The sequence below is a fragment of the Halichoerus grypus genome, chromosome 1, assembly GCF_964656455.1.
Source record: "Halichoerus grypus chromosome 1, mHalGry1.hap1.1, whole genome shotgun sequence".
In the NCBI taxonomy this organism is placed as follows: Eukaryota; Metazoa; Chordata; class Mammalia; order Carnivora; family Phocidae; genus Halichoerus; species Halichoerus grypus.
In genome coordinates, this window is record NC_135712.1 from 78778479 (window position 1) to 78794876 (window position 16398).

At 45.7% G+C, this 16398-nt stretch overlaps 1 protein-coding gene across 13 annotated transcripts in view; it reads right to left on the reverse strand.

Moving 5' to 3' along the window:
- ST6GAL1 (ST6 beta-galactoside alpha-2,6-sialyltransferase 1) overlaps positions 1 to 16398 on the reverse strand; it is a 117529-nt gene that overhangs the window by 22629 nt on the left and 78502 nt on the right. For 7 of the 13 annotated variants that reach the window (XM_036066693.2, XM_036066691.2, XM_078068164.1 and 4 more), the window contains 2 exons: positions 10013 to 10148; positions 5629 to 6264 (listed from right to left, as the gene is read on the reverse strand). The exons of 3 other annotated variants lie outside the window; for them this stretch is intronic. In XM_036066693.2, the coding sequence (XP_035922586.2) occupies positions 5629 to 6214 (586 nt within the window). In that variant the 5' untranslated portion in view covers positions 6215 to 6264; positions 10013 to 10148. Of the gene's footprint in view, positions 1 to 4386; positions 4455 to 5628; positions 6265 to 10012; positions 10149 to 16398 lie in introns of those variants that run through there. 3 more of the 13 variants (XM_078068165.1, XM_078068166.1, XM_036066707.2) reach the window with 3 other exon arrangements.

Consider the following 16398-nt stretch of genomic DNA (forward strand, 5'->3'; position numbering starts at 1 on the left):
CTTTACACAACTCAGATTGCAACACGTTTGTCAGTATCAGTCACCGTCTTCAAAAGTGACCCAGCAGTAATCACACCAGAAACGCAGATCCATTAGAAACATCACTCGGTCAGCTTCCGCATTTCACAGGTGAGCAAATTATGAGTGTGGGCATCCCAGCACCACAACATGACAAAGTCAGATGGAGTCACTGAGAAGAAAAGTCACTGAATAAAAGGACTATTTACAACGTTGTAGGTAGGATTTCAAGAAATCAACAAGGAATGGCCAATACCCCGGGGTGGGCTGCAGAAGCGGCCCCTACAACCCCCCACATCTGATGTGGCCAGAAGAGCAGGGGCCCTGAACTGAAGATGGCCACCTGTTGGGAGTGGTGGCCCTGAGGGGAACACGGCTCCTGCTAACGTCCAGCCGGCAAGAAGGGAATCAATACCCCATCTGCTCTTTCCTCCTTCCCTCTGACTTCTCGGCCTGAGGGAAGAGAGAGAGAGAGAGAGAGCAGGCCTCAGACAGAGAGGCTGCTTGAAAGGGGCTGAACTTTGAGCCGAGGGAAAGCAGCAGCCCGTGGGTATTCTGCAAGGAGAGAGCTGGGGGGACAGACACCCCGACTTCATTCTCCTCCTTCTCAGTTTTGGAGCAGCACTTCTGTTGTCCAGCCCCAAATAAAAGCCAGAGGGCCAGGAAGCCCAGGTGACACAGTCCCAAATTCAATTTCCCCGGGCACAGAGTCCAACAGAAAAGGGAGGAGCGTGGGTTGGGAGGCGTAATGGAGAACACCCAGCACCGGAGGCTGACGATCCATCCTTGGTATTGACCATAAGAAAAGAAAATGCTTTTGTTCACTCAACAAATCCTGCCTAAGCCCCTCCTCCCCATCAAGCACAGTTCTAGGTGCCGGAGACAATGGCCGTGAACAAGAAAGACAAGGTCCTTGCTCTCAGAGATTTTGCAATCTACAGCAAGGAGGGAGCCAATAAATACAACCACCAACATTTGAGATAATGACAGACTGTGGCTGATGCTATGGCATAAATAAACTAAGCGGTGTGACAGAGACGCTGAGGGAATCTCCTCTGGAGAGAGTGATGATTCAGGACACGCCTCGGAGCTGAACCCAAAGGAGGGCCGAGCACGGGAAGGGTTCAGGGAAGTATATTCCAGCCAGAGGATGCGGCACTGTCTGGACCCCAAGGGCAATAAGGACTCAGCTGGAGACAAGTGAGGCTGGAGACAAGTGAGTGAGGGCAAGAGAAAGAAAAGACGTAGCTACAAAAGCTGGCCGGAACCAGGCCACACAGGCTGTGGAGGCCAGGTATGAAATGTGGACTTTATTCTAAGAAGAAAAAAAAAAATCAGTCAAAGAAGAAAACTTTCAAACAGGCCACTAAGTTCATAAAGAAAGAGGAGAGCATCCTTGTTGGCCAAACTGTCCTTTGCTATTGAAGGCGGAAGAAGTTCTGAAATCAAATGGGCCTCCAGGAAATCACCAGGAAAAATCCACAGCTCCCAGGAGCCCAGCAAACGAGGCTTTGCAAGGGGAAGGCTGCAGAAAACAGGGGCCACCACTTCGGTTGAACTCAGAATTAGAGGACAGGAAAAGACACAAATTAGAAAACGCAGAAATAAATGCGCCATGATATGCACAGGATGTAACTGCATGCCTAGACTACGTAACAGAATCGGCTCCTTAGTGAACTCATCAGTATGCCAAAATCCACTGCCTCTGGGTATGGTAACTCTAAATAGCTGGAAATTGTTATGAAAGAAATTTTATCACAATTTAGACCAAGCTTTTTTTATATTTTCAAAGTAGCTTAATGAATCATATAATCATATTTGGAAGGCTATATTCTGGTCCTGGTTAGGTAAACTCGATATAATATAGATCCGGGCCGGGAAATTATGGCCTGAAGGACAAATCTGGCCTGTTCTCTGTTTTTGTAAATAAAGTTTTACTGAAACATAGCCAGGCCCATTCATTTACTATGGTCTGGTTTGCTTTTGCACGAAGACGGCCGAGCTGAGGAGCTGTGAGAGACACTATATGGCCTGAAAACCAAAAGTATTTGCTGTCTGGCCCTTCACAGGAAATGTCTGCTGACCCCTGATATAAATAATCATACTTTCTGAGCTCCACAACCCAAGGATGTCTTCTCAGTCCTCACTCTGCACAAGAACTCCATCTGCCCCAACTCTGCCCAAACTCCACTCCCCTTGCCTTCCATCATATGGCAAACACCTGCTTCTCCCTGGGCCTTCTCACCGGCCTTCTGAATGTCTCTGCCTTCCCTGTGCTTTTCCCTGTCTCTTAAATGTACACTTTCCCTAGGCTTTCTCCTCAGCCCTCTCTCCTGGACTGCAACTGTCACCTGGGGACAAATGATTCCTCAATCTCATCTCCTCCCGCCTGACCCTTCCCTGGAATCAAATACCCAACCGCATAGATATCTACTCAGGGAAATCCACAAATACTTCCGATTCAGCACCTCCAACGCACACCTGTCCTCCTCCAGAAGCATGCTCCCCCATAATATGAGCTCGCCCGCTTCCAGGCTAGAAACCCTGGCTCCCACCTGTCACTCAAGGTCATTTCTAGTTAGACACCAATTTCTGTCTCTTCTCAAATCAAACTCGTTCTTTCCACCACCATGATCACCGCTCAAACAGGCCTGGCACTTCTCACCCGGAAGTGGCAGTAATCCCTAATAATAGATTACATAGCAGTCCCCATAGACAAGGGGGTTCAGAGAAATGAGAAATCTCTCCAAAACACACATGAGCCCATCACTTGCTCACTCAAAATCCTTCTAGGACTCCTGGCTTAAAGAATGAAACCCAAAGTCTCGATTGTGACTGTCAACTTTCTGTAGGAGCTGACCCCTGCCTACCTTTCTGGCCTTACTCCTCAGCCCCCTTCACCCTGCAGGGTCCCACATCCCAGCCCAACACACTCTGCACTTTTCCCCCACGCAGCCTTTGCTTCTTGCTTTTGCCTCAACTCAGAATGCACTTCTCCTTCCCTGCAGGAGAGCAAGGAAGCAAGAATATCATGGGATTTTTTTTAACCTGACAAGGGATTCATCACACCAGAAATTTTATTATAAAGCAACAACCACAGGCGCAAGAGCAGAGGGGATGAGCATGTGGGCCTTGGAGTCGAAGGCCCCGGTTTCAAGTCCCAGTCCACTATTCACCAGTTGTATGATCTCTGAGACTCAACACTTAGCTCACCAGTTCACTGGGAACAATAATCGTCCCCTTATCACAGAATTCCTGGAAGGATTCAAAGGCAAGGCGCGCTAGGCTCACAGCAGATGCACGATAAGCATTACTCCTGTCGGTCATAATGTTTTACAAATATGCTATTGTTTGACATGGAAACTCAAGCCAATCTAAGATACCTTACGGGTACATGTATCAAAAATAATTGAAAATGGCCGTGCCCACCGCTGGCTGGCTTGAGGGACTGCTGGAGACACAGTACATTATTACAATCCCTCCGGTAAACAATTTTGCAATGGACAAAAAAGAGCCACAAAACTTATCTTACTTTGGTCTAGCCCCATGGCTGTGGATATTTCCCTTTTAGGCAGTTAAGTCATCTGCACAAAAACCCTGTTAGCAGTACAATTTGTAAGAGCAAACAATTTAAAGCCATCCAATATGCTCAATAGTCAGCAATAAGCGGGACAAATTCCAGGTATAGTGGAAAGGCTGTGGGCCTGTCATGCTGCCTGATACTCCCAGGCCTTCAGCAAAGGGCCTTCCCAGTCTCTTTCCCCTTTGTATTCTAAGCTCCTGCTCCATGAGGTTGAAAGCTCCATGAATGAATACAAGAATGAATGAATTCCTTAAAACATTTGTTAGACTAAATGCCCAGGGGAATGCCCTATTGAAAGGGCAGAACACTGGAAGTCCAACATGCAATGTTCGTTACATCTCAAGAGCAAAGTCTTTCTAGGGAAATACATACTTGAAATTCTAACTGTAGTCTACAGAAAAAGTTTATTTTACTGTGTACGTAAATCACTCCAAACTTTCACGGAGTGCATCAAGATTGTAGTTCTGATTCATAGAAGTATCGGGCTCTGCCGGAAACCGTAACCCAGTTCTGGCCAGGCTGTCAGTAATGAGTTTACATGAAGAAGAGGATCCGCTAGCCCCGGGGATATTCAAAACATTACCATTATAGAGCAAAAATCAGGAAGAAAGAAAGGAATTTAGTTACATTATGGGTGAGCAAAAACCAGTCACACTGAGCTTCTAGAAAACAAAGTCCAAAAGAAACCAAAAAGGCAAAAGCAAAAGTTGGGGCAGGGCCAGTTATCTTGGCAGCCTTTATTAGTGAGTGCTGCCTATTTGGGAAGGCACAGAATGTGATCTCACCACTTCTTCCTGCTCCAGAGAATCCAATTTGGGTCTCCTCTCCTGTTCTTCCTTTGAGAGCCTGTGCTTGGTTTCAGACCCTTTTTCCTGGCAGTCACAGGAAGGGAATAAAACAGGAGACGTATGGCCTCACCTGCTCCAGTACCTTCCAGAGCCTGCAAGAAGAGCAAGGCTTTCTGTGCTCTGCTTCCTTTAGCCTGATTCATTTCACAATAATGGAAAACACATTCTCTCAAAATAAGGGAACTAGGGAGCCCTAAGCCCAAAGCCCTAAGCTTTGTGTTGTACACATGTTTACAAACATGGACAGACCTTCCATCTTTATTAACTGTGAAGGATTTAAAAAAAAAAAAGCAAGTTGATATATTCTGACCGGTGACTTTTAGCCTTTTTTGGGTCACAGACACCTCTGAGAATAATCGACTGGAAGCTATGGACTTTTTCTCTGGAAAAATGTACAGACTGACTTACCACACACACACACACACTGTATGCACACCTAATCCACGGGGATTTTGCACACAGCTTTAGGGATTCGTGAACCCCCTAAAGTTGGTCCACAGTCCCCAAGTTAAGAATTCCTACTCTAATTAATGATCCTCAAACAGAAAGGCTGAAAATTATTCAGGTAGTTAAAGCCAAGAGAGACAATTAATCCTCAACTAGCCAGTAAAATTACAGAATTTCAGGACCAGAAGAGATAGGAGAAATCAGTGCTTCTATTATTTTTAGAAGTCAGTTCCCGTGTGGTGCCTATTGGTAGCGGCAGAACTCACTTTTCCAACAATATCTTCTGTAGAACAGCACTATTCTTTTTCAAAGATTTTATTTATTCATTTGAGACACAGAGATACAGAGAGAGAGAGCACGAGCAGGGGGGAGAGGGAGAAGCAGGCTTCCCGCTGAGCAGGGAGCCCGATATGGGGCTCGATCCCAGAACCCCGGGATCACGACCCGAGCTGAAGGCAGTTGCCCAACCAACTGAGCCACCCAGGCACCCCAGAACAGCACTATTTAAAACAGAGAAAAGCAAAGCTGTTCTCACTGATAAAGATGCCGGGAGCCTGGATGGATCCCCACCCGTTCGGCTGCCCCCGAGGTACCTCTCAGTCACGCGAGAAGGCTGCAAAACTCTGCGGTGGGCCCACTGTGCTAGGTCACAAGCCCTACTTGGGCTGCTCCTTTCTAGTCCCAAGCACACACTCGGCCCCAGAGGAGCAGCCCTAACACCCCAGAACCCACCTATTTCTCGGCCCAGCTGGGAGGACTTCAGCGATCCGGCTGATGAGACAACAGCACACCTGCCCCATGGCCCAGCCTTGGTCCTGATGTTTTCCTTGGGCAGGAAACCCTCCCATTCAGAGGTGTTGAAGGGAAAATCTGTGGCCTCTACCATGGAGACGTTCACATGGTCCCGGAGGTGGCAGTGCAGGGCCTCTGCACTGAACTTGACACCGGGCCCTGGCCCCTTATAGGACACTTTGTACTTGTTCATATTCAGATAATTCCTCCAGATCTTCTGCAGCCTGGGGACGAGGTTTTTGGAAGAGCTGTCCTTGTTCCACACCTGGAAGGAGACCTCAGGCTTGGCCTTGGCTGGGCCCCGGGGACTGCTGAGGGCCTGACGGCCCCTGGGGAGATTCTGGGTGCTGCTGGAAGTCACAGCCTGTTTCTCCAGACCTCTCAACAGCTGGAATTCCTTGGTTTCCAACTTAAGGGAATCATAGTAACTCCCTTTCTTCTTCTCCTTCCACACACAGATGACTGCAAACAGGAGAAAGGCCAGCACGCAGCAGCTGAACTTTTTCTTCAGGTTGGTGTGAATCATAATGAAAGATGTGTTCAGGGCAGCCACTCTGTTCTGAGCAGAAAACAAGCCTAGAAAAGGTAGGATGAGGCAAAAAAACCAAAAACCAAAAAACAAAACACAAAAAAAACCCGATGTGAACAAAATCTAAAAGTAGTGACAGGCAAGAGGTGGAGTGATGAGCTGGGCAATGGATTCAGAGTGAGGAGACTCACTTCCAGCCTTTGGTCTACCTCCCACCAGGCCTGCAGCCTGCAACAACTTGAAGTAAACATTCGGCCTCAGTTTGGGCTTTGAATGTAGACAGCAGTCCTCAGACACTCCCCTTTTCCTCTCCGAGCCATGAACACTTTCTGTATTCTCCTGCCATTCCTTTTTACACCCTAACTCTTAGTTTTGTGTTGTCTTGGTCTAGCTCCCTGACTGCACCCTGAGCTTGGTGAAGTCAGGAACCACAGCTTACACACCACTGGACTCCTGGGGCCTTATGCTGTGTGTTCAATGAACACATGCATACTTGAAAAACTAGGAGAAAACTAGGAGGAAAAAGGAAGAGCAGGATGATTGGTCTACCTCACAAGAATCCAAACTCCCTAAAATCCTAAGGGGCCCAGCAACCTTTTAAAATTGCCAGACCTCTGTCCACAGACAGGGCCATAGACCTGTGGCGCATCTCTCTGAGGGCTGTGATGTTGGACTCCTGCTTGAGAAGAAAACCGGTAGTTAGCTTACAGCATAACACCTGGCTTCACAGAGTGCCCTGCAAGAGTACTATCAAGTGGCAGGAAGCTGCCTCATCTCGTGGTAGAGGAGAGGAAATCTTGGTAAGACAGCAGATACGTGACAAATTAAGGAGATAAAAACAAAGATGCATCAAGTATGTAAGATGTTATTTCACCTAATTTCTCCATAGACCAGGGCCCCGCCACGTACAGCTCCAGCCGGCACCATGTATGTACATGAGAGTCTAGTAGGAAGGGCATCCCCGGAGCTGTGCAGAGAGGTCTGACCATCACTAGCCAGGAAGGTGTTATAATCTCCGTATCTGTAGATTAGCAGCCTAAGGCTCTGAGAGGTTAAGAGAAGTGCCTAGGATCACAAAACTGAGTAAACGGTAGCACTAAAGTTCAAATCCAAGAGCACTTGATTCCATAATCCATGTCCTTTTCAGCATAAGCATTCACAGAACTGCTGAACGTTCTGGCAAATGGATTTTATTACAAAAATAGAGCCTCATAGTCCCCTTTATATCTGGGTAAAGCCCTACTTTGTTTTCTCAGAATTTATTGCGTAACTGAATGGAAGATGGAAGTACTTTGAACTCAAACAATGTCTGTATCTTCTGGAAAACATTAAATTCTTTCTTAAATAACTGGGTTTATTTACCGTAGTGAGTCTAAGCAATCACCCCTGGGGTTTTGCTAACCCACTAGGGATCCATAGTTCCTTCCTATGGAGCCCAGTGCTAAGGATATCCGGGACAAGGGGTAAAAGTACTGGACTAGGTATTCACAAAACCTGGGTTCCCCCCCCATTCTTGGTGACTTTGGACAAGTCACTAAACCTGTCTCTACCTAGGTTTTCTGTAGAATAATCTCTCTCTCACTCATGGAGTTCTGGGATGACCAGCAGAAATGGTATTTGAACTAAGTCATTGCAAAGGCACAGGAAGTGTTCTGAACAGAGACCAGAGAGTAGCCCCTTTGGCTGGAGGTCATGTGGAGGCAGTGCGGGACAGGGAGAGATGGCAGAGTGGAACACTGGCCATGACTCCTCAACCCGAGCTCACGTCCTCATCTGAGACTCTTTAATGTAAGTGACATCCAGACCATTCCTGGAATCTATGGGCAGACCAAATCGTGCTTCTCACCACCCCGGATTCAGGAACGGGTGGCTCTGGGGAGAATGGGCGCTTGCCTTGAGCTGTGGAAGTGTGGGAAGTGACAGAATGTACACAGAGGGAGAAAAATTCAAATGTGTGGTCGTGAAATGGGGGAGGGGGTTTTGTGGCAGGTCAGAAAACTGATCCCATGGCTATGAGAGCTAAAGAACTCAAGAAGAAGGGAATGGAGCATTTAAGAAGTGCCTACAAGATGGTAGGCACTTTAGCTGCAATGTCGGATTTCGTATTCACTGCAACACTATGGCATAGTATCCACAGCCCCACTGGAGAAAATGAAAACACTGAGGCTTAGCAGAGTTACAGGGCTTTTCCAAGGTCAACAGGTGGTCAGTGCCAGAACCGGATTCCAACCTAGGTCTGTCTGACTCTAAAAGTTCATGGTCTTTGCACTAAAAGGCATCTGTATTAAAAGACAGTGAAAAGTCAGCATTGACCAAACAGGACTCAGAAATTAGGGGCTCTGCAGGAACAAGTCAATCAGCCAGGCAATCCCAGAAAAACCCCCTGGGCCATGGGCATGCCCCAGCCCTCACCCTCGGGCACTGTTTTCCCCTCAGGCGGCCCCTTCACAGTAACAGCCTTACGAGACCCAGAATAACCCTGTCACGTAAGCAGAGCAAATTGTATTGGCTCCATTTATAGTTGAAAAAACTGAGGTTTTATATCTATCGATTTATTACCTATTTATTTGATCTCCAAAGTTGCACGAGTGATTTGGAAGTGGTGCAGTTAAGAGTTGGGACTTAACTTTTCTTGTGTATGTGTGAAATGAGACAGGAGGTAAGGAGGCGGGACCCGATTCACTGTTAAGGCTCGGAAGGGGATGGTGGTCACCTTCCTGCCAGCACCTATACTCCAAGGTTGAGGGTCCCAGAAAAGACGAGCTCCTCCAAAGAGCCCTGCACAAGAGTCCTGCCACTTTAAGACAGCCTTAGCCTTCAAGGTCATGGCCCTGGGACACACTCATCTGAAAGCTCACCTTGGGGCTCCCCAGGTGTCCTGACACCACCCTCTGTTGAGGCTCCAAGTCTACTCTCTGGCTGGAGCTTCTGCTCATAGACAACAGAGAGCTCCAAGACCCTTTATCCCCTCTCCAACTTCTCTAAAGAGACAGGGACTGAGGAGGTTCCCTCTAAGCAGCCCAAACGGAAGGAAAGGAGTAGTAAATTTTTCTCCCCTAATTCTTTGGGAAAACATATCAAGCTTTGGATTTTCCAGATGTCTTAGCCTCTGGGCCTTTGCACTGCTGTCGTCTCTCCCTTGTCCACTTGCCTGGCAACCAGACAGGGTTAACCTTCTGCTTCCGGCCTCCCATGGAGCACCCACTCCCCCTTCATTTCTAATGTTTAGCAATGCTCGCTTTTCCTGCTGACCCTGCTAGAGGGGAACTCCTCCTGGCTCATGCCTGAAACCCCAGCATCCGGCACAGTCCCCGAAATTGACTGGGTTTTCAATAAAGCATTACTGAACTGATGCTACTATATCAATAAATCCTTACTACCCCCACCGGTCTTCTAGAAGAATCCAGTACCACCCACATTGTCACCTATAAAGAACAAGGCAACCCTGAAGCAACAGAAAGAAAATCTCAAAGTAAGGTTCCTGCCCTGGTTTACTCATCACTACATGCCCAGTACCAAAGGCAGGGCTTGGAACAAAGTAGGTGTTCAAAAAGGGTGGACTGAATCACAGAATAACTTCAAATCTGACACTTACTGTTTATAGACCCAGGCAAATCGCCTATCCCCCACCCCCCACTGAATCAGAACTAAACAAATACGTGAAGACAACAGCAAAACTGTAGTCAGACCTCGAGACTCTGTGACTCCTGGCCAGCACACTCTACCACCCCATTTTTTAATTAGGAATGTACCCTTTCGCTGCCCCCATAGCCCATGCCTCCAGGTGTTCCTTACCTGCTTTTGGCTAATCCCCCTGGGGCTGCAGGCCCTTCAGGTCCTTAGGAACCAGTGCTATTCTCCATGGGAGGAATGTTTGCTTTATTGGGTCTGGAGGCCAAGGCTCATTTTTCTCTGGATGATCAAAAAACATCTGCAAAGGCCAAAAAAACAAAAACAAAAAAAAACAAAGAGGAGGTAAGAGCTGGTTTCCAGCAGGGGCAGGGTTAAAGATTAACAAGGTAGACAGGCCCCTCTGCAAGTTTCCTGGCTTCCACTACAGCTCAATCCAGGAAGCCTGGAGAGCTCAGAAAAAGAAACACAGAGACAAGAGCCCATTATAGGTGCTGTGCTCAGGGTCGTGAATAGCAGAGAAGGCATAGAAATAGCCTGATACTAGATAAGAACATGCTAGAAGGATAAAGCAGTCACCACAGACCAATCTAGGAAGAAAGGATCGTTCAGTCGCTGGTCACACAAATAGTAATTTGGGGAGAGAAGATTCAGATCATCCCTGAATACACTCTAGACGATTATTTATTATCAAAGAACACTTTATGATATGTGAAATTTCAATCAGTATAATGCTAACTGGAAAAAAATAAGTTGCAAAAGTTGTATATAGTTGTAAATAATACTCTAATCAAATCCAAAAATTTTTTTCTTCAATGTACATGTAAAAAAGAGAAAGGACTAGAAACAAAACAAAATAAGGTAAGCCTGGATGGTAAAATAATGAATGTTTTCATGTTTTACAGTTTCTTGTATATTCCAAAATTTCTAAAATGTATATGCATTACTCTTAGTGTTGGAAAAAAGATTATAAAAATATAATTTTAGAAAGCGTGAAAACAGAATTCTATGTTTGTCCGCTCTTCTGACGGAATGTAGAAAAATAGTAAAAGAAAACTTTGATAGAGTCACTTGCATGAAAACTCCCACTTGTCTCCAAGAAAATGCTGTAATTAAAAGGACAAAAAGAGTCCAGCTGCACAAAGGGTAAAGAGAGTCAAAGCTTCTCAAAATAAACAAGCCCTCCTCGTGAATGGACAAATCACAAAATTGAAAACATAATTAACAGGCATATAAAATTATGGTGAATCTTAAGAGAAGCCCAAATAGGACAACTGGCATGTTAAGATGCCAGTTTATAGAATTTACCTGAGGCAGCAGTTTTCAAAATGATAATACTCATTACTGCCCCGGTTATAATACAATTGGTATATTTTGAGGGAGCAAGTAGAAATTAACTTAACCTTTCTAGAAAGTAACCAGGTCATAGAATTAAGAGCTTTTGACTTGCAGGAAATAAGACAATAAATAAGTGAAAGGAGAACAAGAGGACATATTTTGGCGTCTTTGCACATAAAGGACTCCTGACCTTTCACAGGTGTGGTGAGGTTTGGAAGAGGATCAGTGGGATAAAGAATGAGTTTTATAAAGCAATATGTACATGCAAGAAGAAAAATAGTTTTCAGTTGGGAGATTTCTAATGGTGAAAATCTATGGCTAACAACTAAGGCTTCAGCAAAAGGGCAATAGTTAAACTAGGGTACATCCACCTGATAGAAAGAATATATATATATATATATATATATATACACACATACACACACATATATAACAATATTAATTAATTTAAAATATATAAGGTAATAACATATAATATATATAAATAATTGTGTGTGAATTTATGTAGCAATCGGGGGGAAAATTCTTCAAATATTAAAACAAAAATGAAACAGAGAACGTTATCTGTGCATACATCATTGTGATGAAAAGTTACTCAAATCCAAATATCTAGAAAAAATGTACGTGATTGAGACCTGAAAACAGTTGAGGAACAAGCTGAGAGAGGACTTCTCATCTCTCAGTCTGACTTCCTTTATTGTGCTCCTGATGTCAGTGGAGTAATTAAGGCGAAACTGTTAGGGACAATACTGAAAATACCTTGTGTGTCAACTCGATACCCGCTGTCGGGCTGGTCTCCAAGCCTGTCCTAAGAGATGCAGCACTCACAGAGCGCAGAGACAGCCACAGTGGCCACAGCTGGCTCCCTCCCACGACCGAGGGGGAGGCCCCCGCCCGGCAGGCCTGAGGTTCAGACTGACAGGTGGGCAGGTGTGGGCGGGCCCTGGGCCTGTCTGACGGGGCAAAAGTGAGAGGTGTCCTGGTGATCTTTGTCAAAAACTCAGGGCTCTCCTCATCCATTCAAAGCACTAGCTCTCGGGCAGACTTCTGGGAGAGTCTGAAAATCTCTCTGAGAGCCCTACCCCTTTCCCAGTCATGGATGTTGCTTTTGTGGCACGAGTTTGCAATTATGCGGGCATTCATATTATTATTTGATTACCGTCTGCCTCCTCTACTAAAAATGGAAACTCCTTCCGTGGAAAGCTTGTCAGCCTTCTTCGCTACTATCTGCAGGGCCTAGAGGAGTATATGGCACGTGGCAGATAATAATTATTTGTGGAGTGAATGAAGGATCACCAGCTCTTAAGAGGTCTGTGCTTTCCTCAGGCATCACTGATGGAAAAGGTTCTTTCTTGGCACCCTCATGAGGAACACCACGGGCAGCCCGCTGCTCTTTAGGTGACGCCTCTTGCTTATGCTGGTTCGCTGCCATCCCCCCAGTAAGTAAGCTGCCGGGGCGTGCGACTTTGGTTTGAGTTCAGTGCCCAGAGAGCAGAGGAGTGCAGCTAACGCAGATCTTCCTCCCCCTACCAATCACATCTGCTCAGAACAACTTGCCCTCCTAGGACATAGCAACCACTCCCTGCTCTTGATTTCTAAAAACCAACTAGCTGAAACAAAGTGGCGCAACTGTTGATGTAGATCTATGGTAGGTGATGAGAGTCTTCCAGAAACAGTCACTGCTGCTCATGAGATTGCAGCCTGGTGAACTTCAACCCGCTGCAGAAGTTATAACAGAGTCCTCAGTCCTCCGGGTGAGAAACTTTAGCAATCGTGACCATAACAGCTACCGTTTATTTAGCGCTAGCTAATGTGCTCAGCACTGACTAGCTTCAGGGTTGAGGGTCAGAGCTCTGGGATTAGACAGATCGGGGCAAGAGTCCAAGCTGTCTCTCACCAGTTACATGACCTCCCGCAAGCTACTCAACCCTCTAAGACTCAGCTTCTTTATCTGTAAAATGGGAATAATAATAAAAGAGCTGATCTCGGAGGAGTGTTTAAATAATCAAGTAAGGTAATACACCCAAAGGGATCACAATAGGGCTTGTGACAAAAATGTTATGCATCATTTCATTTGCTTCTCACCAGGCCCTACCCTGTGTGTACCGTTGCTCTCCCAAATTACAAATAGGGAAACTAAAATAGGCAAGAGGAGTGATTTTCTCAGCGTTAACTCAATTATGGCACTCCAAATGCCCTGTGCTCTTTCGTCTTTTGCTGCCCTGCAAGGAAAGTTCCTCCCGACGAAATGTTCTTTCCTACCCTGTTCACATGGGGTCACACGCACTCAGCACCCGCACCGTCCCTGGCACCAGCTTAAGTGCCCCTGCGCTCTGAACACTTTCTTGACTCCACGGAGGTCGACGCGACCCCAGTGTGCCCGTTCTGGCTCTCAGGACACTATGTGACATTTATCGGCTTGCAGATGGGATATCCCACCCAGACTGATGGTTCCTTTCAGGTTTATTTCTGGCCGTTCTACATCTAGCCAGGTTCTGAGCCAGAAAAGGGATGTGCTCGGTCACGTCTGAATGACAGAATGAACCTGGCTCTGATACCACCCTTCCCCACCCGCCATGTCCTTCAACTGCTACACCCACACTCACTCACACACCCATCACCTTTGGTTGCTAGAATCCCCTTGGCAGCCCTGTCGCTGCAGATGTTCATTTTGTCTATTGGGTACACTGAGTGACACGGAATTCATCATCTCCTGGGGGCACACAGAGCTATGTGAACAGCTCTGCCCCTTAGAAGGTCTTAAAATGAAGAGAAATCCCCCCCCCCGCCCTGTAAAAATAAATCCAGTAGGTTAAGCACTGAGACACGCAGAGCCTGTGCTCAGTACTGAGAACTTCACATGCACCAACTCATTTCACCCTCACACAGTCCCATGCAAACCATGCCGCCTGCTACCCGCCTTGGTGAAGTCATTTCCCCTCCACCAGGACACTCCTCTTCATTCCTTGAATATCTTCACACCTGGCTCACTATAATCCTCCCCACACTATTTCTGCCCTGCCTCTTGGGGATATCAACGTCCACATTCAGAACCATTCTAGTCCCCTGGTCTCTCAGTTCTTTGTTCTCCTCTACTCCAAAGATGGCGACTTTAGCCACTCACCCCCAACGTCATATCTCTGATCTTATCATTTTCAAAAAATTACTCCAAAGTCTTGATTTCAGGCACCACCACCCTCAATCACCGCTCCTATCTTTGTAGTTTAGCCCAACTAGTATTGACCTCCAGCTATCTTCCTGTGGTTACTCCTACCACCTTCTCACTGTCTCCCACTTCCTTCATGTCCTCACTTCCCTTCCTACCCAGCTTCAACTCCATGGTCGGTCATTCAGTTGGCCTCTCTCATCACACAATGTTGGATAAACCCTAATCCTGGTTAAATCCAACTCTCTGTCCTCCTCTACACCTGCAAGTATGCAGCTGCATGGCTAAAGAAAATCACAAAATAATACTTACTGATTTCACTTCAAGTTCATGATCACTAACTGCAAGTAGCTCCTTCATGCTTCCTAGCAATCACATGTTACTTTTCTGGTCAATTCACCTGCCAGTTTCCTAGAGGACTATCTGACTTTCTCCCCATGAAAAGTCCCCTCATCTTCCCCTTCCCTCGATGAACTTGCTACTTATTCATACGGAAAAAGGAAGCTATCAGAATAGAATTACCACACACACAACATACCTTTGTACCACAGCTACTCATCATACTTGCATTCATGCCCAAATGACCTCTTGTTGCTACGGATGAATTGGCTGCACCCAACACTTGGAATACCCAACATTTGTTCCACTAGGTCCTGTATACTCTTATCTACTTAAGGATATTCTTCTACAAAATCTCCCCTTTTTCTTCTGCATCATATGTAGCCCTCTTTCAAAGATCATGCTTATCAGCACACAGACATGCTATTGTTTCTCCTATCTTAAACACATACACACACACACACACACACACACACACACAACACCTCTCTTAAGGCAGCCACCACCTGACCCTGATCAGTCTTAGCATCACTAAGCGTGGGACGCCTAACCAGTGCCTTCTGATGTGCAGCGACATGAAGCATACAGCACCACCTCTGAAAAAGTCTCACCTGAAATGTTTAATCTGTATATAATCAAGCCTTTACGTGTAATCCCAGTTTTTAGAAAACACAGGAGAAAGAAGAACAAGTTACAGGACACCACAGAGAAGTTATGAGACAAATCCAGAAAGCAGGGTGTTCTACAGAACAACTGATCTAGTTTCATCAACAGGTCAATGGGCAGGAAAAACAAATGGCTTCAAAGACAAAAATATCACATGCAATGTGCGGACTTTGCTTGAACCTTGATTTGAACAAAACACCACTGGGGATAAATGGGGATATTTGCATATAGATTTGGTATTATATGATACTAAGAAATCATTATTAATTTTGTTAGGTATAACAATAAGTCTTATTTTATTATGATTACATAATCTGGTTATGTTGGTTTTTGGGTTTTTTTTTTTAAGTCCCATGCAGGTGAAGTAGTTAGAGATGAAATCTACTTTAGAACACTTTGGCCAAAACACAGATGAAGCAAATATGAAAAAATGCAATGTCATATAAAAAAACATGTTCAAATTAAGCTATGTAAGGAATAAAGAGTGATTTGCAGACTCTTTTTGGACAATATCATTTGGGAGTGGGCAGAGTTTGAAAGAGCTTGAAAAGAAAGTATAGGAGACAATTTTTCTGTTTTGCTGAAGGAATTTGCTGCAAAAGATATAGGACTTTACAACAGTCACAGATTTAGCCATGGCACGAGTTCTAAATAACTTTCATTTCCCTGTCCCTCCTGCGCAACTTCTTGACCTCATCTTACCTCCCAGCTCCTGCTTTCTTTCCTTTGCAGTAAAACTCCTTGAAAGAACTGTGTGCAGTCAGTATTTCTGATTTCCCTCTTCCCATTCGCACTTGAATGCACCCCAACAAGCCTCCCCCATCTCTAGGAAACTGCTCTTGTCCATGGTCACCAAAGACCTTCATGACTCCCGTGTTGCTAAATAAATGGTCAGTTCTCGGTCTTCACCTTGTTCAGCTCATCAGCAGTATTTTACCAAGTTGGTCATTTCCTCCTTCTGGCTTCCAAAACCCACACTCACGCTCCTGGTTTTTCTCCACCTTACTGGTCATCCCTCAGTAGTCTCCATTGCTCATTCCTC